The sequence below is a fragment of the Puma concolor genome, unplaced genomic scaffold, assembly GCF_028749965.1.
Source record: "Puma concolor isolate L17-30 unplaced genomic scaffold, mPumCon1.1.hap2 unalloc_scaffold_31, whole genome shotgun sequence".
Taxonomy (NCBI): domain Eukaryota; kingdom Metazoa; phylum Chordata; class Mammalia; order Carnivora; family Felidae; genus Puma; species Puma concolor.
The window spans coordinates 143,628-166,164 of NW_028240238.1; the positions used below are offsets into that span (position 1 = coordinate 143,628).

Here is a 22,537-nt window from a genome sequence, read left to right on the forward strand (position 1 = left end):
GTTTCTCTCCTACCGTTCGTTCTAGTTACTTCCTGTTACGTCCTCTATAAACTATTCTTTCTCCACCATTACTTAAATGTTAGCATTTCAGTGTCCTTGGCCCTCTTCTTGTTGCACTCTATAAACCATTCCTGAATTCTCTTGTCACTACAAACTGTATGTTGCTGACTCTCAAGTTTCTATTTCTAGGCTAGACCATTGTCTACTGCACATCTTCAACTCCGTGTCCACTCCATGCCCTCAAACACAGTATTTCCTTTTTGTGTGATATATTGAATGTGGTTCAATGAATTCAATGTGCGATATATTGAATGTGATTCAATGAATTCAGTGAATTCAAATGAACTGATGATTTTATTTCCATGCAAATAACAACTCTTTGGGACAGATCAGATACATTTTTTTACTTCCATATTGCCAAATTTTAATTTGACCGGTTCTACATTTATCCCCCTGTGGCAGCTGGAGCATTGACAGCAGACAGAAACTTTCCTCATTCCAGTCTATCAAGAAAAATCTGCAGTTAAAAACTTTGATCAGCAGGCATTCAGAGAATGGTAGGTGGCAAATAAAGATCCTAGTGGATTATTCTAATTGCATTTTGTTTTACCTTCATAACTTAAGAAGCTGTAAGAAAAGAGAGAGGACAACTTTCTCTGTGTGTGTTTTTCTTTTAATATAATTTATTGTCAAGTTAGCTAACATTCAATGTATACAGTGTACTCTTGGCTTCAGGAGTAGAATCCATGATTCATCGCTTACATACAACAACATACAGTGCTCATCCCAATAAGTACCCTCCTCAATGCCCATCACCCACTTTCCCCTGATCCCCACCCCCCCATAAATCCTTAGTTTGTTCTGTGTATTTAAGAGTCTCTTATGGCTTGCCTCCCTCTCTGTTTGAAACTATTTTTTCCCTTTCCCTTCCCCTATGATCTCTTGTTAAGTTTCTCAAATTCCACACATGAGTGTACACATATATCTCTCTTTCCTTGACTGACTTATTCCACTTAGCATAATACCCTCCAGTTCCATCCACGTTGTTGCAAATGGCCAGATTTCATTCGTTTTCGTTACCGAGTAGTAGTCCACTGTATATATAAACCACATCTTCTTTATCCATTCATCCGTTGATGGACATTTGGGCTATTTCCATAATTTAGTTATTGTTGATAGTGCTGCTATAAACATTGGGGTACATTTACCCCTATGAATCAGCATAATTTAGTTATTGTTGATAGTGCTGCTATAAACATTGGGGTACATTTGCCCCTATGAATCAGCACTCCTGTATCCTTTGGATAAATTCCTAGTAGTGCTATTGCTGGGTCATAGGGTATTCTGCTTTTAATTTTTTGAGGAACCTCCACACTGTTTTCCAGAGAGGCTGCACCACTTTTCATTCCCACCAACAAGTGCAAGAGAGTTCCCATTTCTCCACATCCTCACCCACATCTGTTGTTTCCTGAGTTGTTAATTTTAGCCACTCTGACCTGTGTGAGGTGGTATCTCAGTGTGGTTTTGATTTATATTTCCCTGATGATGAGTGATGTTAAGCATCTTTTCATGTGTCTGTTGGCCATCTGGATGTCTTCTTTGGAAAAGTGTCTGTTTGTGTCTTCTGCCTGTTTCTTCACAGGATTATTTGTTTTTCATGTGTTGAGTTTGGTAACTTCTTTATAGATTTTGGATACTAGCTCCTTATCCGATATGTCATTTGCAAATATCTTCCTCCCATTCCATCAGTTGCCTTTCAGTTTTGTTGATTGTTTCCTTTGCTGTACAGAAGCTTTTTATTTTGATGAGGTCCCAATAGTTCATTTTTGCTTTTATTTCCCTTGCTTTTGGAACTCTCATCACTGTTATTTAACAGAGTGTTGGAAGTCCTAGCTTAAGCAATCAGACAGCAAATGAAATAAAAGGCACCCACATTGGCTAAGAAGAAGTCAATCTTTGGCTTTTTGCAGATGACATGATACACTACATGGAAAACACAAAAAACTCCACCAAAAAGCTGCTAGAACGGATACATGAATTCAGTAAAGTCACAGGATATAAAATCAATGTACAGAAATTGGTTGCATTTCTATACACCAACAATGAAACAACAGAAAGAGAAAACAAGAAATCAATCCCATTTACAATTGCACCAAGAACCATAAAATACCTAGTAATAAACCTAACCAAAGATGTAAAAGATCTATATGCTGAAAACTATAGAAAACTTGTGAAAGAACTTGAAGAAGACACAAAGAAGTGGAAAAACATTCCACGCTCATGGATTGGAAAAACAAATACTGTTAAAATGTCGATATTACCCAAAGCAATCTACACATTCAAGGCAATCCCAATCAAAATTGCACCAGCATTCTTCTCAGAGCTAGAGGAAACAATGTTTCGATTTGTAGGGAACCACACAAGACCCCAAATAGCCAAAGTAATGTTGAACAGGAAAACCAAAGCAGGAGGCATCACAATCCCAGACTTCAGGCTCTACTACAAAGCTGTAATCATCAAGACAGTATGGTATTGGCACAAAAACAGACACATAGACCAATGGAATAGAATACAGAACCTAGAATCGGGCCCCCAAATGTATGGCCAACTAATCTTTGACGAAGCAGGAAAGAGTATCCAATGGAAAAAAGACAGTCTCTTTAGCAAATGGTGCTGGGAGAACTGGACAGTAACATGCAGAAGAAGGAAACTGGACCACTCTCTCACACCATACACAAAAATAAACTCAAAGCGGGTGAAAGACCTAAATGTGAGCCAGGAAACCATCAAAACCATAGAGGAGAAAACAGGCAACAAACAACCTGTTTAACCTCAGCTGCAGCAACTTCTTTCTCGACATGGCTCTGAACTTTCTGTGGTTTTGACAGTCGTATTTACATCCTTCTTTAATGAACACTGTACGAAGTTTTCACAGACTCTAAGTATGGATCTAGTTTGAAGTGTCTAGTGTCAATTTGCACAATGGATGCAGAGAAAAAAGAACTAGGATAATTGGATGTGCTAGATATATAAAAGTATTGACTAATGTTATTACAAATTATTTTTATCATATTCTCTTATTCATTTTCACCACTTTCTTTACTGGTGTATTACTTTATATTGAAAACAGAAGAGAGAATCCAGGAAATAAATATATATGTATATTTATATGATTTGTTACAAAACTACAAAGGAATTTCAGTATAGAAAGTATAGAGAAAATACAATCTTTTCAACAGTGGTGCTGGAACAAATGAAGGTCCATATGCAAAAACAAAACAAAACAAAAAGGAACTCTGATCCATACTTTATTCCACATACAAAGATTAACTCAAAATAGATCACAGAGCTAAAATACAAAACCAGAGGTGCCAGGGTGGCTCAGTCAGTTAAGCAGCCAACTTCAGCTCAGGTCATGATCTCCCGGTGAGTTTGAGCCCCGCCTCAGGCTCTGTGCTGATAGCTCAGAGCCTGGAGTCTTGCTTTGGATTCTGTCGCCCTCTCTCTCTGCCCCTCCCCCACTTGTGCTTTCTCTCTCTCTCTCTCTCTCTCTCTCTCTCTCTCTCTCTCTCAAAAATAAATAAAAATATTAAAAAAATATTTTTTAATGCAAAACCAAAACCCATAAAACTTTTAGAAGAAAACATATAATAAAACATTTGTAACCTTGGGTGAGGCAAAGTTTTCATACATGTGACACCAAAAGCACAATATGTAAAAGAAAAAAAAAACTAACTGGACTTCATCAAAATTAAAACTAATGCTCTTCTAAAGACACTTAAGAAAATGAAGACACTCAGAGAAAAATGTGCTCAGTAGAAGACTCGGAGAAAATATTTGCTAAGTATATATCTCATAAAGGACATGTATCCAGAATACAAACAGAAATACAAAAAAAACCCATCCAACTTTATTTTTTTGTATTATTTTTTTTAACGTTTATTTATTTTTGAGACAGAGAGAGACAGAGCATGAACGGGGGAGGGTCAGAGAGAGAAGGGGAGACACAGAATCCGAAACACGCTCCAGGTTCTGAGCTGTCAGCACAGAGCCCGACTCGGGGCTTGAACTCACGAACCGCGAGATCATGACCTGAGCCGAAGTCGGCGGCTTAACCGACTGAGCCACCCAGGTGCCCCAAAACCCATCCAACTTTAAAAGCGGGCAAAAGCTCTGCATAGACACTTTATAAAGAAGATACACAGATGACAAATAAGCACAGGAGAAGATGCTCAACATCATTAATCAGTGAGGAAACACAAATTAAAACCACAATGAGATACTACTACACACTTATTAGAATGATTAAAATTAAAAAGACTGACTACACCAAGCACTCCCGAGGATATGGAGGAATTGGACCTCTTCATACACTGCTGGTGGAAATGTAAAATGGTGTGGCCACTCTGGAAACCGTTTGCAGTTTCTTAAAACGTTAAACATACACCTACCATGTGAACCAGCCAATCTTTGGTAACTACTCAAGAGAAAGGAAAAGCATACATTCATACAATAAATTGTACACAACTGTTCATAACAGCTTTATTTATAAGAGCCCCAAACTGGAAATAGCCTAACGAGCCTCACCAGGTAAGTAGATAAACCAGTGTATCAGTAAAATGGAGTGCTATGCCAGTAATAAATAAGAATGAACTGCTGATACATGCTACGTGGATGAATCTCAAAATAATTATGCTGAATGAAAGCATCTTGCAAAAAAGAATATACCCATTTTATAAAAGTCTGGTAAATGCCAATGGATCTATACTGGCAAAAAGCAGATCAGTGGTTGCCTACGGATGAGGAACAGGATGGGAAAAAGGCAGGAGAGATTACAAAGGAGCATGAGGCAGTTTTGCAGGTCAGGGATGTGTTCATTACCTTGATTGTGATGACAGGTTTATAGGTGTGTGCATATGTCAAACTGTGTACTTTTAATTATAAAAATATACAGCTTTTGAATATCATTTATAGCTCACAATACTGTTTAATAATAACAAAAGGCAATGGGAAATATGACCCACCTTCAAATTCAGGAGCTGGCTTATTTGTGTTCAAAGCCTCCAACATTTGTTTGAGACTTACTTCACTATTTTCTAAAAAGTAAAGTATAAGGATTATAAAATGGCAAAGGTGTCAATGTGAATAATCATCATTAAAATAACCATGACAGGGAATGGTGTGGGGGGGGGGGGGGGACAAATTTTGTTAATGTCTGAAAATTAGCCAGATAAAAACTAATCAATTTAAAATAATTTTACCACGAATCTATTCCCTTAAAACAAGAAAAAATTCTAACCGTATTATTTGTCTTAATTAAATATTGATGTATACATTTTACAAATGTGATGTCAGACAGAGGGTGACTCTTAAAAATACTTCCAAGAGTAAAAAAATATTAATTTTAATTTGTTCTCAGTATGCCTACATTCTCATTATGTTTCTAAGACCTAGTTTATCTAAAACATACATATATAAAACATATCCCAAGCACACAGTAAAACTAGGACTTCAACAGAGATTGTTCTTTTAAAAAGGACTCACCATCAATAGATGCTTGACCCAGAATTTCCTGGAACGTCTTGTTGCTTAATGGAATTCTAGCCTTCCGGAGTTGGGACCTCAGCTCATTTATAGGCATCTTATCATTTCTGATCTTATCAAGAGTTGTAATCTCTTTAAATAAATCTGTAGACATGTCAAGAATAGAGAACTGATGAGGAAGTTGAGGCAAAGCCCTTTTTTAGACTTAACACCCTAACCTGCACAGAGTAGATGCATTACAAAAGGAATTCTGAGTTAGAGGGCTTTCAAAACATGTCAGTGGGCTTTGTTTTCAGAAGTCACTTAAACAATAAGCAAAATTTAACATACCCCTAGCCAGCTAAAAGTTGAGTTTCTGCAACATTTTTGTACAAGTTTGCTTTTATTTATTAACTATTTCTCCTCAAAGGTTTTTCTACTACATGCTCCAGTCTTTCAGAGACTGTAAAGCATTTCAAGAACAGCTTGATAATAAATAGCTCTTGGAATGAAGTCAAATATCAAAAATAGAACCCAGCTAGTTGGCAAAAGGAAAACTGAAAAATATAAATCTGTTATGCACTGAAAAACAGCCACACCCTATCCTAGGCATCAGAAAGCCTCTCTTTCTTGCTAGCCTACCTACTAGTATTACATGCAGTAAATCCTTTTTTTTTTTTTTTTTGTACTTTTTTTTAACATTTCACTATAGGTGAGAAAAAGAAGCATATGGAAATTATTGGAGGTGAGAGAAAATTGTATTAGATTCACCAGGGGAGAAAATGTGTACCTTATACTGGAGCATATACTGAGACAAACTATTTCGCTTTAAGAAAGCATATTCTAGGAATGTAATTCTAAATAATTCATTACAGTCAAAGCACAGATTAAATATGATAAGGAATAAGAAAGCAGATTATAACATCTTGATACATTAAAAAGAAAACTTAAGGAATTAAAAATACAGGGGAAAACAAACCATATTTTAGAAAAAGAATACCATTGAATTATCTTAGAAATTTACTTTTAATTTTCATTCTTTTACTATACTTACTATTGAATGGTGTTGATGGTTTAGGTGAATTAGTGAAAACATCAGTTACATCTTTTAAGATCTTTTTACTTTCTGCAAAGTTAAGAAACAAAATGGAATTTAAATAGATTTTAAGCTCATGAAAGCAGGGATCTGGTATTGTTTCAATTTCATTCAGCTTTCAAACTTCTGTGACCATAATGCATGGTAAGAAATACACTTAGATTATGAGCATGTGCGTGTACACACACACACACACACACACACACACACACACACACACACAAACAGGGAATGCAAGGAAACACAATCTGGGAATTGCAAGGTACAGTTAGGATTCAGACCTCCCCATCCCCTGCCCCGAGGCAGGTCATAAGACACTCATGTGAGAGATGCCCTTGCTATACCCAGAGGGAGGGTGCATCCTTATCTCTGAAGACTGAGGGTTGGAGGGACACCAAGAGGAATCTGAACGAACAGACCTTACTAAGTTTCCCCTGGTTGACCACCCTCAGCTCATATCATTTTGTCCCATCACAGTTTTCTACCACTTTCCACGCTTCATCAAAGCTAACACCAAAACATTAAACACCAAGGTTTAACAACTCCTTATGAATATTCCCCTTTCATGTAAAATTTATATTAAATTTGAATGCTTTTCTCTTGTTGATCTGTCTTTTGTTACAGGGCTCCAGCTGGGAACCTAGAAGGGTAGAAGGAAAAGATTGTGTTCCCACTCCTACAGAAGCCTGCTTCAGGGATCATAGGCTGGTAGCCCACAGACTGAATATAGCTGAGATTCAGTCATGTTCATTGTCCTAGGGAGTGGTGGGGTTTTCTTTCCATTTGAATTTAACTATCTTCATCTAGGACACATGCTCTCAAGTTACCTTACAGTCCACACCCCTTCCTTTTGTCTTATAACCAACTCATTTTATTAATTTTGCATTACGTGCCTGGCTACTGCAGGCATTTGAGTTAGCGGACTCTGCAGAGCCTGATTCAAAAGTTACCCTTCTCTATTGAAGTCTATTGTAATTTATCTAAATAGCAAATATTGGAGCTATGGCACTATACCTCTTGAAGTGGCAGGATAATTTGACCCATCTTTCCTATTCGAAGCAGTTAGCTTGGCCTTAAATATTTCCTCACTCCTGAGATTTTTGTAGACTGAGAGTTTTTGTAGGGACTGTGTTTGCAAAAACCTAGAGTCATTGAAGAAAATATGCCAAATGCCTAAATAGAGAGGCAGAGTTTGTCTGGAGACAGAGACAGAAGGAAAGAGAGGGACAGGGAGGGGTTGAGAGACTAGAGGTTTGATGGGAAAGAGTGAGAATTACCCTGTGGGAGCTTCCCTTCACACAGATGCAGGATTACCACAGGCTCCAACAACAAAGCGTCAGTAGAAACACAATGCAAGGAAGTTTTACCTCTGTCTCCCACATTATGGTGTGACTTTGGAATGGGAGAGGGTGCCAGTAATCAACCACCCTGCCCCCAGGGTCTGATTTAATTTAATTGAAAGAAAAAAATGATTTCAATTTCTGGTATTTAGTAGCTAGATATCTGGATCAGCCCTCCTACTAAAAACAACTAAAAATTCTAAATAAAATTATTGCTATAAAAAAAAATCTTGGGGCGCCTGGGTGGCTCAGTCGGTTAAGCGTCCGACTCCGGCACAGGTCACGATCTCACAGTCCGTGAGTTCGAGCCCCGCGTCGGGCTCTGTGCCGATAGCTTGGAGTCTGGAGCCTGTTTCAGATTCTGTGTCTCCCTCTCTCTTTCTGACCCTCCCCGACTCATGCTCTGTCTCTCTCTGTCTCAAAAATAAATGTTAAAAAAAAAAAATTTTTTTTAAATCTTGAATTCATCAATGTGCTGCCAAGAAAGTAAGAAATTCCCAGACCAAACAACTGATGAAAGGCTGTAATCCAGAAACACGGCGACTGTTTTTACCCAAAGAGTGTTTGCCAAACACAAAACTAAAACAAAACAAAATTGGATGAATTTTAGTTTGTACTTTCAAAGGCTCAGACAAAGCCTAAGTTCCTCCCAAAGTGGAGGGGAACGTGGGGTGGTTATCCTCAATTTACAAAAATGTTTCTCTAGATTTCAAGACCCAGAAAAAAATATCAAGAATAAGAAACAGTTCCTCCTTTATAGATAATCTGACTTTTCTCTCTAGCTACCTTTAAGATTTTTCTTTCTCTTTGGTATGTCACAGTTTCATCATGATAACCCTACGTATGGATTTCCTTTCATCCTATGTGGGATTCACTGGAATTCTTGTATTGGTAGGTTTAGGTCTTTCTCATTCTGGAAAATTCTCAGCTATAGTTCTCCAAATATTTTCTCTGCAACCACTCTGTCTCTTCTCTCCTGTGTGGATATATATCACATCTTTTCATTCTTTCTTTTTCTAGCTTTACTGAGATGGAACATTATATTAGTTGTAACTAATATATAACGTAATCAGAGATACACATATATATTTCAAACTGATTGCCATAATAAGTAGACCTCTTCATTCTGCCTTCCTTTTAGCTTCTTCTTCTTCTTCTTTTTTTTAATGTTTATTTATGTGGGGGAGAGAGAGAGTAGGAGATGTGCAGAGAGGGAGACAGAGGATCTGAAGAGGGCTCCATGCTTCCAGCAGTGAGCCCAATGCAGGGCTCTAACTCACAAACCACAAGATCATGACCTGAGCAGAAATCTGATGCTCAATCAACTGAGCCACCCCAGCGCCCCTAACCTCTTTCCTATATTCCAACTCTGTCTTTCTATGCTGCATTCTGTATAATTTCTTCAAACTCCTTTGCACTTCATATTTCTCTCTTCACCCATGTTTAATCTGCTAATATTGTTGTCTGCTAATTAATTTTATTATAGTTTTAATTTCTTTATGTCCTGTTTCTTTCTTTTCAAATTTTAGTTTCCCTTACATGTTTTCAAATTTATCTTTTTTTAGAAGAGTACAGAAAGAGTGAAATTAAAAGAATAGAAAATACATATATATCCAAAAATATACTGTATTGCATATTTGCAGGTTGCTCAGAGAGTAAATCTTAAAATTTCTCAACATAAGAAAAAAACCCCTTCTTTTAACTATGCATGGTGACGTGTTAACTAGATCTATCGTTGTGATCATTTCATTCTATATGTGAAATATATATACAAAATGTCACAAAATCAATGGTAGAGAAGAAAATGATACAGATGAAAACATAAATCGAGGAAACAATAAACACACACGATAGAGAGGATCAGAAAGCCAGGAATTAGTTAAGAGTTATTAAAATTGACAAACCACTAGCATAAATGACCTAAAAAGAAAAAAGATGGGGCGCCTGGGTGGCTCAGTCGTCAAGCGTCTGACTTCGGCTCAGGTCATAATCTCATGGTCCATGAGTTTGAGCCCCGCGTCAGGCTCTGTGCTGACACCTTAGAGCCTGGAGCCTGCTTCAGACTCTGTGTTCCCTCTCTCTGACCCTCCTCCACTCTCTCTCCCTCAAAAATAAATAAAAACATTTTTAAAAATCTTTAAAAAAGAAGTATCTGATTTTATTTATTTTTTAAAATGTTTGAAAACATCTTTTTAAACATTTTTTAAATGGTTATTTATTTATGTTTGAGAGGGAGAGAGAGAGGGAGAGAACAGGGGAAGGGCAGAGAGCAAAGAGAGAGAGAGAATCCCAGGCAGGCTCCGTCTGTCAGTGCAGAGCACTGTGAGATCGTGATCTCAAACCGTGAGATCATGACCTGAGCCAAAATGAAGAGTTGGACGCTTAACTGACTGAGCCACCCAGGCGCCCCAAGACGTATCCGATTTTAAAACCTGGATAAAAACAGTACTTGTTTCTACTAGTCTTCTCCAAATAAAGAAGAGTATCCACACACTTTCCAAAAGGGTTACAACAATTCTCAGTAACCAATTTATAAACATAGCAGTCCCATAACAATCTTCCTAAACCTATGGTATTAGTATTCTTAAAAAAAAAAAAAAAAAAAAAAAAAAATGAGCCAGCATGAACACATATAGTCTAAACAGGAAAACTGAGAGGTAACTCAAGAACTCACCATCTGTTTCAGAGTTCAGTAACACCCCAGGTTTTTCTTCATTTAAAGGTTTCTCCAGGCCCTCCAATGCAGATAAAAGGTCTTTAACTTCAACTTTCCTATCAAAGACACTATTAACAATGTTACATGCATCTTCTATTCCTAAACAGAGACATGACAAAATACAAAGGTATCTAGTAGGTCAGTCTATCCAGAGACGCACATAACAACTTGATTTGGGTGAAATGTATTCATTTTCTAGAATACCCAGTCTTGAGAGATTTTTGTCTCTCTGAAATATTCTCCAAACTGAAAGCTCTACAACATTTATAGGTTTACAATGCTTATATCAGAAAACAAGACACACTGAAATAGTTTACCTTACTAGTTCAATGCAGGAAGCTAAACAAAACAACAAAATACCAAAATTATCTCTAAGAAAATAGTGCCATGATGGGGAAACAAAAGGGGGCACTTGGGTGGCTCAGTCAGTTAAGTGTCTGACTTTGGCTCAGGTCTTGATCTCACGGTTTGTGAGCTCGAGCCCCACATCAGGCGCTGTGCTGTCAGCGCAGAGCCAGCTTCAGATCTGGCACTCTCTCTCTCTGCCCCTTCCCTACTCATGCTCGCTCACTCTCTCTCTCTCAAAAATAAATAAACAAACATTAAAAAAAGGCAGCCCTTTCTGTCTTTATCTAAACATTTGGAAAGAATGACAGTGTTGTTGATGACATGCCAATAATTTGTTGCTTTACTAACTTAAGTGTTATTCATTTATATCTTTTAATCTCCCTTGTATCCAAGTTACAACTGTCTTCTTTATTATGTCCTCCCTATTTTTTCCCCTTCATCATACTTCCTAAAGAGTTCTTTATTAGTCTTTTGAAAGAACCAACTTTTGGTTATATGGATAAGTGCGTGTGCGTGCGTGTGTGTGTGCGTGCGTGCGTGCGTGCGTGTGTGTGTGTTCTATTTCACTAACTTCAACTTTCCACTTTGTTAGCTCCTGACTAGCACTTTTCAGGGGGATTGTACTGCTCTTTTGTTGTTTATCCTGCTGGTTAGCTCTGTAAGCTGAACGTTTAAGATACATTGTTCTGGAGGCGCCTGGGTGCCTCAGTCGGTTAAGCGTCCCACTCTTCATTTTGGCCCAGGTCACGATCATGTCAGCTGCGCTGACAGCAAGGAGCCTGCTTGGGATTCTGTCTCTCCTTCTCTCTCTCTGCTCTCCCCCCCCCCCCGCCCCCCCATACGCACTCTCTCTCCGAAAATAAATAAACTCAAAAAAAGATAAATTATTTTTGATATTTCTTGTTTTCTAATAAAAGCATTTAATGCTATAAAATATCCTGTAAGATTGTTTTGGTCACACTCTACACGATTTGATACATAGTGCTTTCACTGTCATCATTTCTAAAATCTTTCAGGTTTCTTTTATTCTTCAACCAAGGAATTACTTACAAGGCAATTTGTTTTTCATCTTAAAAGCAACACTTTTCCTTTCTTTCACAAATAATTTTAATGTCACAACATCATGGTCAGACTATGTGGTGTGAATGACTTCTGATTTTTAGAATTCACTGAAATTTTTATTTGTGGCTTAAATACATCATCTATTTTTGTGGCTATTCCATAAGTATTTGAAAAGAATGTGTATGTGTTTAGGATACAGAGTACTCTAATCTGTTTCTGAAGTCAACTTTGTTAATACTGTCACTTCAATCTCAATCTCTTTCTCAATTTCTTTCAATCCGTCTATTTCAATCTCATCTTTCTATTTAGAATTCAGTGTTTACCTGGAAATAGATATAAATATGGTTGTGTTTTATGGGCATTAGTAGAAACCCAACCTATATAAAGCATTCTTTGTTATACACTTATTCCATTTTTTCCTTTCTTCATGGAACCGTATTGTTACTGAGGTCTCTCTCTGGTGCAAATGTAAATCTAGTTTACTGTTATGACGTGTATGTATGGACCGTATTTTATTCAACCATTTCCCCAATCGTGGACTCATAGATTGTTTTCATTTCTTTCCTCCCATAATGTTGCAGGGAGCATCCCTGTACATGTCTCTACAAGAAACTTCTCTGGGCTATTTATCTGAGAATAGAATTATTGGATCATAAGAAATATGCATACTGAATTTGACAAGTACTGCTAGATTGCAATCTGGAATGCTGTACCACTTTACCTACTCACTAGCAATTTGTGAGTATTGCCAACTCTCTTCATACACATATTTAGCTATGTGGGTTTCTCCTCCTGTATACTAAGTCTTATATCCTTACTTATTTTTCCAGTTGATTTCTTTCTTTCTACTGTTGATTTGCAGAATTTCCTTATATTTGAGATATTAATTTTTTGTTGGTTATCTTGTAATTATCTTCTTCTCCAGTCTGTTACATGTTTTAGAGTCCTTGATTTACCAGAAATCCTTAATTTTGATGTAATCAAATCCTTTTTTACCCCATGGTTGTGCTTTTGGGGAGTAACATCTTTACGAAGGTATCCATAACCACAAGGCACAATAGTTTTTCTTACATTTTCTTCCATCAGCTTTATAGTTTAATCTTTGAGATCCATTTTAACATTCATTTGATTCTTTGAAGGTTATTTTTGTATATGGTATGACATAGGGATTCTACTTCATTTTCTCTGCATTGTAAGACAATTTTCTCAAATCAGAAGCTAAATAATACATCTTTTCCCCACTAACTGATGATGTCATTTCTATCACATTCCGAGTTCCCATTAATAGAAGTCTCTACCGGGTTCTGTATTGTGATGCACTGGTCTATTTTCACAGGTCTATATTACAACAGCATTATGCTATGTACTAACATGTGACAAAGCAAGATCTTTATCTTTTTTTTTCCCAAAAGGGTCTTAGCTATTCATAGATCTATAATCTTCTATAATGAATATAGAATTAATTTGTCAAGGTTCCCACCAAACTTATCCTGAGATAGTGAGTGGAACTGCATCCCAAGTACAGATTCTTTAGAGAGAATCCACTTATTTCAATACTTCTTTTAAAACCCCCGTTTTAGGACTACAATTCTCAATCTCAATGTCTGTGGTCCAAGGCTGTTTTAGTGTCCTCATGATAGAACTGTGCTGAAATGTCAAAACAAACCGAAAAAAGTTAAGCATTTAGCCAATGTTTTTCACAAGGAGATAGAGAGCAAATGTAAAAATATATATATATGAAGAAATAAACAAGAAAGATAAGAATACAGAGGGGAAAAGTCATTAGATGTGATTTAAAAAACCAAACTTGATTACTTTGATTATAAGATGGATAACCCCATCAGCATTAGGAAGGACAAAAGAAAGAATATAGCAATAAAACACATGACAAGGAAGAAAGAGAGACAACAGAAATTTTTTTAAATAATTCAAGAATATTACAGTATGAAAAATATGTATCTATGTGTGAAAACCTAGAGTTTACAACATCAACTGAGTTTAAATGAGAAAATGCATAAAAGGGGGGTTTGGTAGAGTATATATAAAGTCTATATACGCACATACCTATACATACACCGACCCCCAAAAATGAAGTTCCTGTTCATATGCATTTTGAATTTCATACTTACTGTGGCACTCGATAAATTCATCACTGTTGTCCAATTCTCTGATGAAATCCTTAAAACTCACCACTTCATCTTTTTTTAAAAAAGAAAAAAAGAAAGAATTTAGATATTATTGTAAAAAGGACCACTTGATGTTATAACACCAGAGCTATAAACACAAAAATAATGGAGAGGACTGGTAATCCTATTGTGACACGTGTGATATGCAGAATCGACCTAAAATAAAGCTGTCAGAGATGCACTTTGACCATCAATTCCTCTGATAAAAACCCATAAATTGATAGACAAGAAACAATTTTTAATTTCTCTTTTAAAAGATATATGGCAGTATATTTCCTTTGGCATTTAGAGTGAAACTTCTGAAATACGCAAAATTTGTTATTTTAAATTGAAATAATTACTCACCGTTAGGATGAGTGTTATCCAAAGTCTCCTTTATTTTATCATCTGTTAGATAGATTCCAATGGCATTTAAATTTTGCTGAAGTACAGGAATGTCTTTAAGTTCATTTTTGTAAATGTTGATGTTGTAAAATTGATTTTTATTTCCTGGGAAGAGATAATCACCTTCACTTAGAAAGGAATTTTCATGTTTCTCCTTTATACTTTAATTTTTTTTAATGTTTATTTATTTTTGACAGAGAGAGAGAGAAAGACAGAGCATGAGCTGGGGAGGGGCAGAGACAGAGGGAGACACAGAATCTGAAGCAGGCTCCAGGCTCTGAGCTGTCAGCACAGAGCCTGACACGGGGCTCGAACTCACAGACCGCGAGATCATGACCTGAGTTGAAGTCAGACGCTCAACCGACTGAGCCACCCAGGCACCCGTCTCCTTTATATTTAAAAAAGAGTGGGGGAAAAAATCTCCCAAGATATAAAATTATACTTAAGAGAAAAGGCAGTATTTGTATTTATTTATGTACCTAAAATAATTTAAAATAGGTGACAATAGGTACACATAAATGTATAAATATAAGTAAGGAAACTGGGGGAAAGAAACAGAAGAGCAGCAAAAATAAGACAAAAGAGAGCAACAGACAAAGTACATTTCATAAGGTCATATACATTAAATTTTGCAACAATATCAAATGTGTATGCATCTAACAAGAGCCTTCCAAATATAGCAAAAGCTTGCAGAATTAAAGGGAGGAATGCATGAACCCATAATCAGAACTGCAGATTTGAAAATCTTGCACTTAGTAATTAATTGAACAACTAGAATAAACATCAGTAAGAATTAAGGGCGCCTGGGTGGCTCAGTCAGTTAAGTGTCTGACTTTGGCTTAGGTCACGATCTCACAGTTCATGAGTTAGAGCCCTGTGTTGGGCTCTGTGCTGACAGCTCAGAGCCTGGAGCCTGCTTTGGAGTCTGTATTTCCCTCTCTCTCTGCCCTTCCCCTGCTCGTACTCTCTTTCTCTTTCTCTCTCTCTCTCTCTCTCTCTCTCTCTCTCTCTCTCTCTCCCTCTCTCTCTCAAAAATAAATATTAAAACAAAAAAAAATTTTAATGTTTAAAAAAAATCAGAAATTAGAATATCCAACAAAACTAGCAAACAATCTAACCTAATGATATTTATAGAACACTACCCAACAACTACAGAATATACATTCTTTCAAGTGCACATGGAATATTCACCTAGGTAGACCACATGCTAGTCTTTAAACCAAATCTTAATGTATTTAAAAGAATTTAAATTGTACGAAATAAATTCTCTGTCCAAGGTGTATTAAATTAGAAATCAGTAACAAGATCCCTAGCACATGTCCAAATATTTGGAAATTAAATAATATAGTTCTTTAATTTTTGTAATGTTTATTTATTTTTGAGAGACAGAGAGAGGCAGAGCGTGGGTGGGAGAGGGGCAGACAGAGAGGGAGACACAGAATCCGAAGCAGGCTCCAGGCTCTGAGCCGTCAGCACAGAGCCCGACACGAGGCTCCAACCCAGGAACCATGAGATCATGACCTGAGCCGAAGTCGGACACTTAACCAACTGAGCCACCCAGGTGCCCCTAAATAGTACATTTCTAAATAACTCATGTTTCAAATGAGATATCACAAGGTAAATTAGAAAATATTTTAAATAAGTGATTATCAAATCACAACATATAAAATTTTGTGAGATGCTGTGAAAGTGCTCAGAGGGAAATTTGTAGTTTTAAATGCTGGAAAGGTATAAAATCAGTAGTACAAAAAGCAGAGGTATGAAATTCTTTTTTCTTAATGTTTATTTTGGAAAGAGAGAGAGAGAAAGCATGAGCATGAGTAGGGGAGGGGCAGAGAGAGATGGAGACACAGAATCCAAGGCAGACTCCAGGCTGGCACGGGGCTTGAACTCACGAGCCGTGAGATCATGACCGGAGCCAAAGTCGGACGCCTAACCGACTAAGTCATGCAGGCACCCCTGAAACTCCTTTTTAAAAAATTCTTTTTTATAGTTGTATAATACTCTACTGTACATAGAAACTAAAGTTTATTCAACTAACCTCCAATGTTTACACATTAAGTATTTTCATTATATTTTGCCATCTCAAATAATTCTGTAATGAATAATCTTATGTATCTATATTTTCACATTGTTGGAGGGTATCTTCAGGGAAAATTCCTAGAAGCAGGATTGCTGGGTCCAAAGGTAAAGGCATATGTGGTTCTGTTAGACATTGCCAAATTCCCTCCATTAGAATGGTAGCATGTTAAATGCCCACCAGCTATAGGTAAACGTCTTTTTCTCTACAACCTAACAGAGTATGCTGTGAAGGTTTTCAATTTTTGCCAATCTAATGGGTGAGAAATTGTATCTCCATTTTAATTTGCATATTTCGTATTATGAGTAAAATCAAACATCTCTTAATATGTTCATAAGCCATTTAAGATCTTTTTTATGATTTATATATCCATGATTTTTGCCCATTTTTCTATTTTTCTTCTGTGATATACATTGTAGTTTCTACCATATTGTTATTTGTTCTTTGACTTTACCTATGATATCGTATTAATAGACAAAATTGTTTTTTTTTTAATTTTTTCCAAGATGGATGTCAGAGAGCTTACTGCCTATGTTTTTTCCTAGATTTTTTTTAAACGTTAAAAAAATTTTTTTTCAACATTTCTCATTTGTTTTTGTGACACAGAGAGAGAGATAGAGAGAGAGAGAGAGAGCGAGCGAGCATGAGCCGGGGAGGGGAGGAGAGAGAGGGAGACACAGAATCCGAAGCAGGCTCCAGGCTCCGAGCTGTCAGCACAGAGCCCGACGCCCACAGACCGCGAGATCATGACCTGAGCCAAGCCAGACAATTACCTGAGTCATCCAGGCGCCCCTCTTCCAGGAGTTTTATGGTTTCAGGTCTTACAAGTGCAAGTATTTAATCATAGTCTAAGATAGGAATCCAGTTTCATTCTTTTGCATGTGGTTGTCTAGTTTTCCCAACACCGCTTATTGAAGAGTCTGTCCTTTCCCCACCATATATTCTTGCCTCGTTTGTCATAAATGAATTGACCGTATACGCAAGGGTTTATTTCTGAGCTCTCCGTTCTGTTCCACTGATGTCTGTTTTTATGCCAATACCATAGAGTTTTGATTACTATACTTTTGTAATAAAGTTTGGAATCAGAAAGTATGATGGCTCCAGCTTTGCTCTTTCTCAAGATTGCTTTGGCTATCAGGGTTTTCTATGGCTCCACACAAATTTTAGGATTGTTTGTTCTAGGTGTGAAAAATGCCATTGGAATGTTGATAGGGATTGCAGTGAGCCCGTATATCGCTTTGGGTAGTATGGACATTTTAACGTTATTAATTCTTTGACTCCACAAGCATGGAATATCTTTCCATTCATTTGCATCATCTTCAATTTCTTTCTTCAATGTCTTATAGTTTTCAGTGTACAGGTCTTTCACCTCCTTGGTTAAATTTATTCTTAGGGATTTTGTTCTTTTCAATGCAATTGTAATGGGATAGTTTTCTTAATTTCTTTCTGATAGTTTATTAGCAAATAGAAATGCAACTGGTTTTTCTATTGGATTTCATATGGTGCAACTTTACTGAATTTGTTTATTAGTTCTAACAGTTTTTTTTAATAGGGCCTTTAGGGTTTTCTACATATAAGATTGTGTTATCTGCAAATAGTAACAGTTTTACTTCTTTCTTTCCAATTTGGATGACTTTTGTTCCCTTTTCTTGCCTAATTGTTCTCAGTAGGACTTCCAATACTGTGAATACAAGTTGAGTAAAAATAGTGAGAAAAATTACGGCATAGGGAACATAGTCAATAACACTGTATTGTGACACTTTTATTGTGACAGATGATAACTACACTTATCATGGTGAGAAGTGAGCAATACATAGAATTATTGAATCACTATGTTGTATGCCTGAAACTAATATAACATTTTATGTAAACTATATTTTAGTAAACAAAACAAAACAAAAAAACTGGCAAGAATAGGCATCCTTGTCTTGTTCCTGATCTTAGAAGAAAAGCTTTCAGTTTTTCCCCATTGAGCATATATGTGGCCTTTCGTATACGGTCTTCATTAAGCTGAGGTATGTTCCTTCTGTACACACTTTGTTGAGAGGTTTGTTTTTAATCATAAATGGATGTTATCTATCATAAATTGATGTTTGGCAGTTTCTATCAATTTAATTATATATATCCCAGCAATCCCATTTCTAGGTATTCAACTAGGAGAAATGAAAATATATGTCCACACAAATACCTGTACATAAATATTTATAGAAGCTTCACTCATAATCACCAAAACCCAGGAAATTTCAATAGTTTATCAATTGGCAAATACACAAACATTACATTCATGTAATGCAATAATACTCATCAATAAAAATAAACACACTGCATGCAAAAAGTTGATGAATGTAAAGTATAATATGCTATGTGAAAGAAGCCAGACTCAAATGAGCTTCATATGTTCTGATTCCATTTACATGACATCCTAGAAAAGGCAAAACTTTAGAGTCAAAGAATAGATCGGGGGTCACCAGGAATGAGGGTTAGCGAAATGGATGGACTACAAAAGGACACAAAGAAACTTCTGTGGTGATACAGTCTATGTGCTGTTTAGTAATGGTTACATGACATTATTTTTAAGGATTCAAAAAACGATATACCTAAAAAAAGGTGAATTTTACTACATGCAAGTTATACTGCAATAAATATAAATTTGCTCCTCAAAAATATAGTCAAGAGAGTAGTTGAGAATACATAAAAACAGAAAAGATAGGTATAAAATCCACTTTGCTAGGTTGGTCAAAAGTTTTAAAGTTGTCTTCTTTTTATTTTTCAAATTTTTATTTAAATTCTAGTTAGTTAACATATAGTGTACTCTTGGTTTCAGTAGAATTTAGTGATTCATCACTTACATGTGACACCCAGTGTTCAACGTAACAAATGCCCTCCTTAATACCCATCATCCTTTTAGCCCATCCCCCGCCACCTCCCTCCATCAACCCTCAGTTTGTTCACTATAGTTAAGACTCTTTATATGGTTTGCTTCTCTCTCTTTCCCCCACCTTCCCCTACGTTCATCCGTTTTGTTTCTTAAATTCCACATGTGTGAAATCATATGGTATTTGTCTTTCTCTGCCTGACTTATCTCGCTTAGCATAATCCAGCCTGGTTCCATCCACATTGTTGCAAATGGCAAGATTTCATTCTTTTGATGGCTGAGTAATATTCCATTACATATACATATACATATACATATACATACACCGTAACTTCTTTATTCATTCATCAGTCCATGGACATTTGGGTTTTTTCCATAATTTGGCAATTGTTGACAATGCTGCTATAAACATCAGGGTGCACGTGGCCCTTCAAATTAGTATTTGTGTACCTTTTGTGTAAATACCTAGTAGTGAAATTGCTGGGTCATAGGGTAGTTCTATTTTTAACTTTTTGAGGAAACTCCATATTGTCTTCCACAGTGGCTGCACCAATTTGCATTCTAAAAATTATTTTCTCATCGTTTATAATATTCTGATAAATTCAGGTCAGATATACCTAGTGAATAATCTCAGAGAACGGTATATAATCTAATATTTTTCTAGCACTATCAAAGTAAAACTACCCATAACTTTGAGTTTGGGGTAAACTTAGCAGTCTTTGCCATATAATTCAAACACAAGTTATATAAACTAATACTGTATTGTTTCATCTTTAAAAAAAATTAATGTTTGTTTATTTTTGACAGAGAGAGAGACAGGGAAACCGAGTACGAGTGGGGGAGGAGCAGTGAGGGAGGGAGACACAGAATCCGAAGCAGGCTCCAGGCTCTGAGCTGTCAGCACAGACCCTGATGGGGGGGCTCCAACTCACAGACCACAAGATCATGACCTGAGCCGAAGTCTGACGCTTAAACAACTGAGCCACCAAGGTGCCCCTATATTGTTTTATCTTTATATTGTTTCTTACTTACCTGTGCTTTATCTAATCCTGTGTGGTTTTTAAAAGATTTTGTTTGTTTGTTTACTATTTTAGGGAGAGAGAGAGCACAAGCTGGGGAGAAGGATGAAGGGAGAGAGGAAATCTTAAGCAGGCTTCATACTCAGCGCGAATGGATGCAGGTTGAGCCCATGACCCTGGAATCATGACCTGAGCCGAAGTCAAGAGTCAGTTGCTCAACCGACTGAGTGACGCAGACGCCCCAATCCTGTGTTGTTTTAACATGAAAACCACTGCCTGTCCTTCCACACGGAGCCAGTAGATACATATTAAGTGGAACTCACCTGAGGCTTTAGGCATGTTCAATGTATCACAGAACTTAATAAAAAATTCTTGAAAGGTAATCTTGCCATTTTCTGTAATGCAAAGTAAAATGTAGATGAAGGAATTACTGCTTCTGAATTAATCTGTCAGCAGTTAATAGTCAAGTTATAACAAAGGTGAAAAGCCCGGGGGTCAGCCTGTACTGTTCCTTCTTCCTTAACTTCTGCATACATATGATTATCAATTTCTATTCAATTATTTCCAAATACTTCTTGAGTATATCACTATATTAGTTAATGCCTATGCTATTACAATAGCATTGCTAAAAATCTATCGCATCAGTCTCATTGCTCTCCATTTATTTTAAACAATGCAGCAAGAGAGGTCTTTCTCTTTAAAAAAAAAAAATCTGGTTACTCCTCTGAATAAAACCCTTCAGTAGCTCCTACTTGTCCAAAAACTACAAAAGCAAAACAAAACAAACACATGGTGGGTAGGCAAAGAGGCTATAGGCCAATATTCCTTACAAATGTGTTAACATCTAAGTGAAATTCTAGAAAATAGGGTTTAGCAGTATAAGCAGAAACTAAAGTTCTAGATACCTTTAGGACATGCATTGTCACTGAGGGTGATAGGCTTTCAGGAAGGAAAACAGGTTCTTGGAGGGGAAAAAATCTTAGCCATTACAATGGTTTGTGGCCACAGTACATAAGCAAGTATTTATTTTTGGCATTAAACATTCATAGCGTGTGGGATGGTGAAAACGACAAAAACGTCTAAAAAGTCTCCTTAGGGGAGTGATTTTTTTTTTTTAAAGGTTAAGAAACACTACTTTTAGGATAATGGTAACCACCTAAATTTACTCTGGAGAAATCTAAGAAAAAGGCTTAGAAATCCATAGGACCAAAGATGGCATCTTGATGTGGAACTCAGTGCATAGGATTTGGTGGTGAAGGAAAAGAAAGAAGCAGTTAAAGATGAAGTCCCTACCAAACAGTATCAAAATGTCAGAAGGCTCACTACCCCCACTTCCCACCCTCTGCCCCAAAGGTGCCATTAAAGTAAACGGACTTCATTTACTTCAGTAGAAACTGAAGACAGAGCTCCAAACTGAATGTGCCACCCAACACCCTCAACTCTTTCAACAAATCAGGATAGAAATGGACAAAGGAAGATTTGAGATGGGAGCCAACAACTCAGAAAATAGATTGTGTAGAAAGACCAAGTCAGCTCCAAAATAAAGACTCAAGTAAAGTAAAGGTACACAAGGTGGAATGGATATGACAAACTATAGTAAGGGACATAAAGGATAGACATGAAAAGAACCAAAAGGAAAAAAAAAAAAAAAAAAAAAAAGGAGGGGGAGAGAGAAAAGGAAGAAAAAAAACAAACCAATGCAAAAAAAAAAAAAAAAGTAGAAAAGTTTACAGCAGAAGTGACAGAGCCCAGAAATAAACCCCACATACGCTCAACTAATATTTGACAAGGCAGCCAAGAACATTCAATGGAGAAAGGATGGTCTCTTCAACAAATGGTGTTGGGAAACTGAATAACCACTTGGGATACTCCCCAAAATCACCTCAAAATAAATTAAAGATTTAATTG

General features: G+C 36.7%; 1 protein-coding gene and 3 long non-coding RNA genes across 4 annotated transcripts in view; 1 reads left to right on the forward strand and 3 right to left on the reverse strand.

Moving 5' to 3' along the window:
• LOC147571283 (EF-hand calcium-binding domain-containing protein 13-like) overlaps positions 1–22,537 on the reverse strand; it is a 136,013-nt gene that overhangs the window by 31,422 nt on the left and 82,054 nt on the right. The window contains 2 exon segments of the mRNA XM_086696454.1: positions 4,452–4,477; positions 10,634–10,774. Coding sequence (XP_086552580.1) covers positions 4,452–4,477; positions 10,634–10,774 — 167 coding nt within the window.
• Positions 513–21,012, forward strand: LOC147571284 (uncharacterized). Its single transcript, XR_015247534.1, has 2 exons — positions 513–557; positions 20,705–21,012. It is a non-coding gene; the product is annotated as an uncharacterized LOC147571284 (long non-coding RNA).
• On the reverse strand, positions 4,963–6,668 carry LOC147571285 (uncharacterized). The gene is made up of 3 exons (XR_015247531.1): positions 6,578–6,668; positions 5,545–5,688; positions 4,963–5,096 (listed from the first exon to the last, which is right to left on the reverse strand). It is a non-coding gene; the product is annotated as an uncharacterized LOC147571285 (long non-coding RNA).
• On the reverse strand, positions 14,214–21,127 carry LOC147571286 (uncharacterized). Its single transcript, XR_015247532.1, has 3 exons — positions 20,953–21,127; positions 14,617–14,760; positions 14,214–14,283 (listed from the first exon to the last, which is right to left on the reverse strand). It is a non-coding gene; the product is annotated as an uncharacterized LOC147571286 (long non-coding RNA).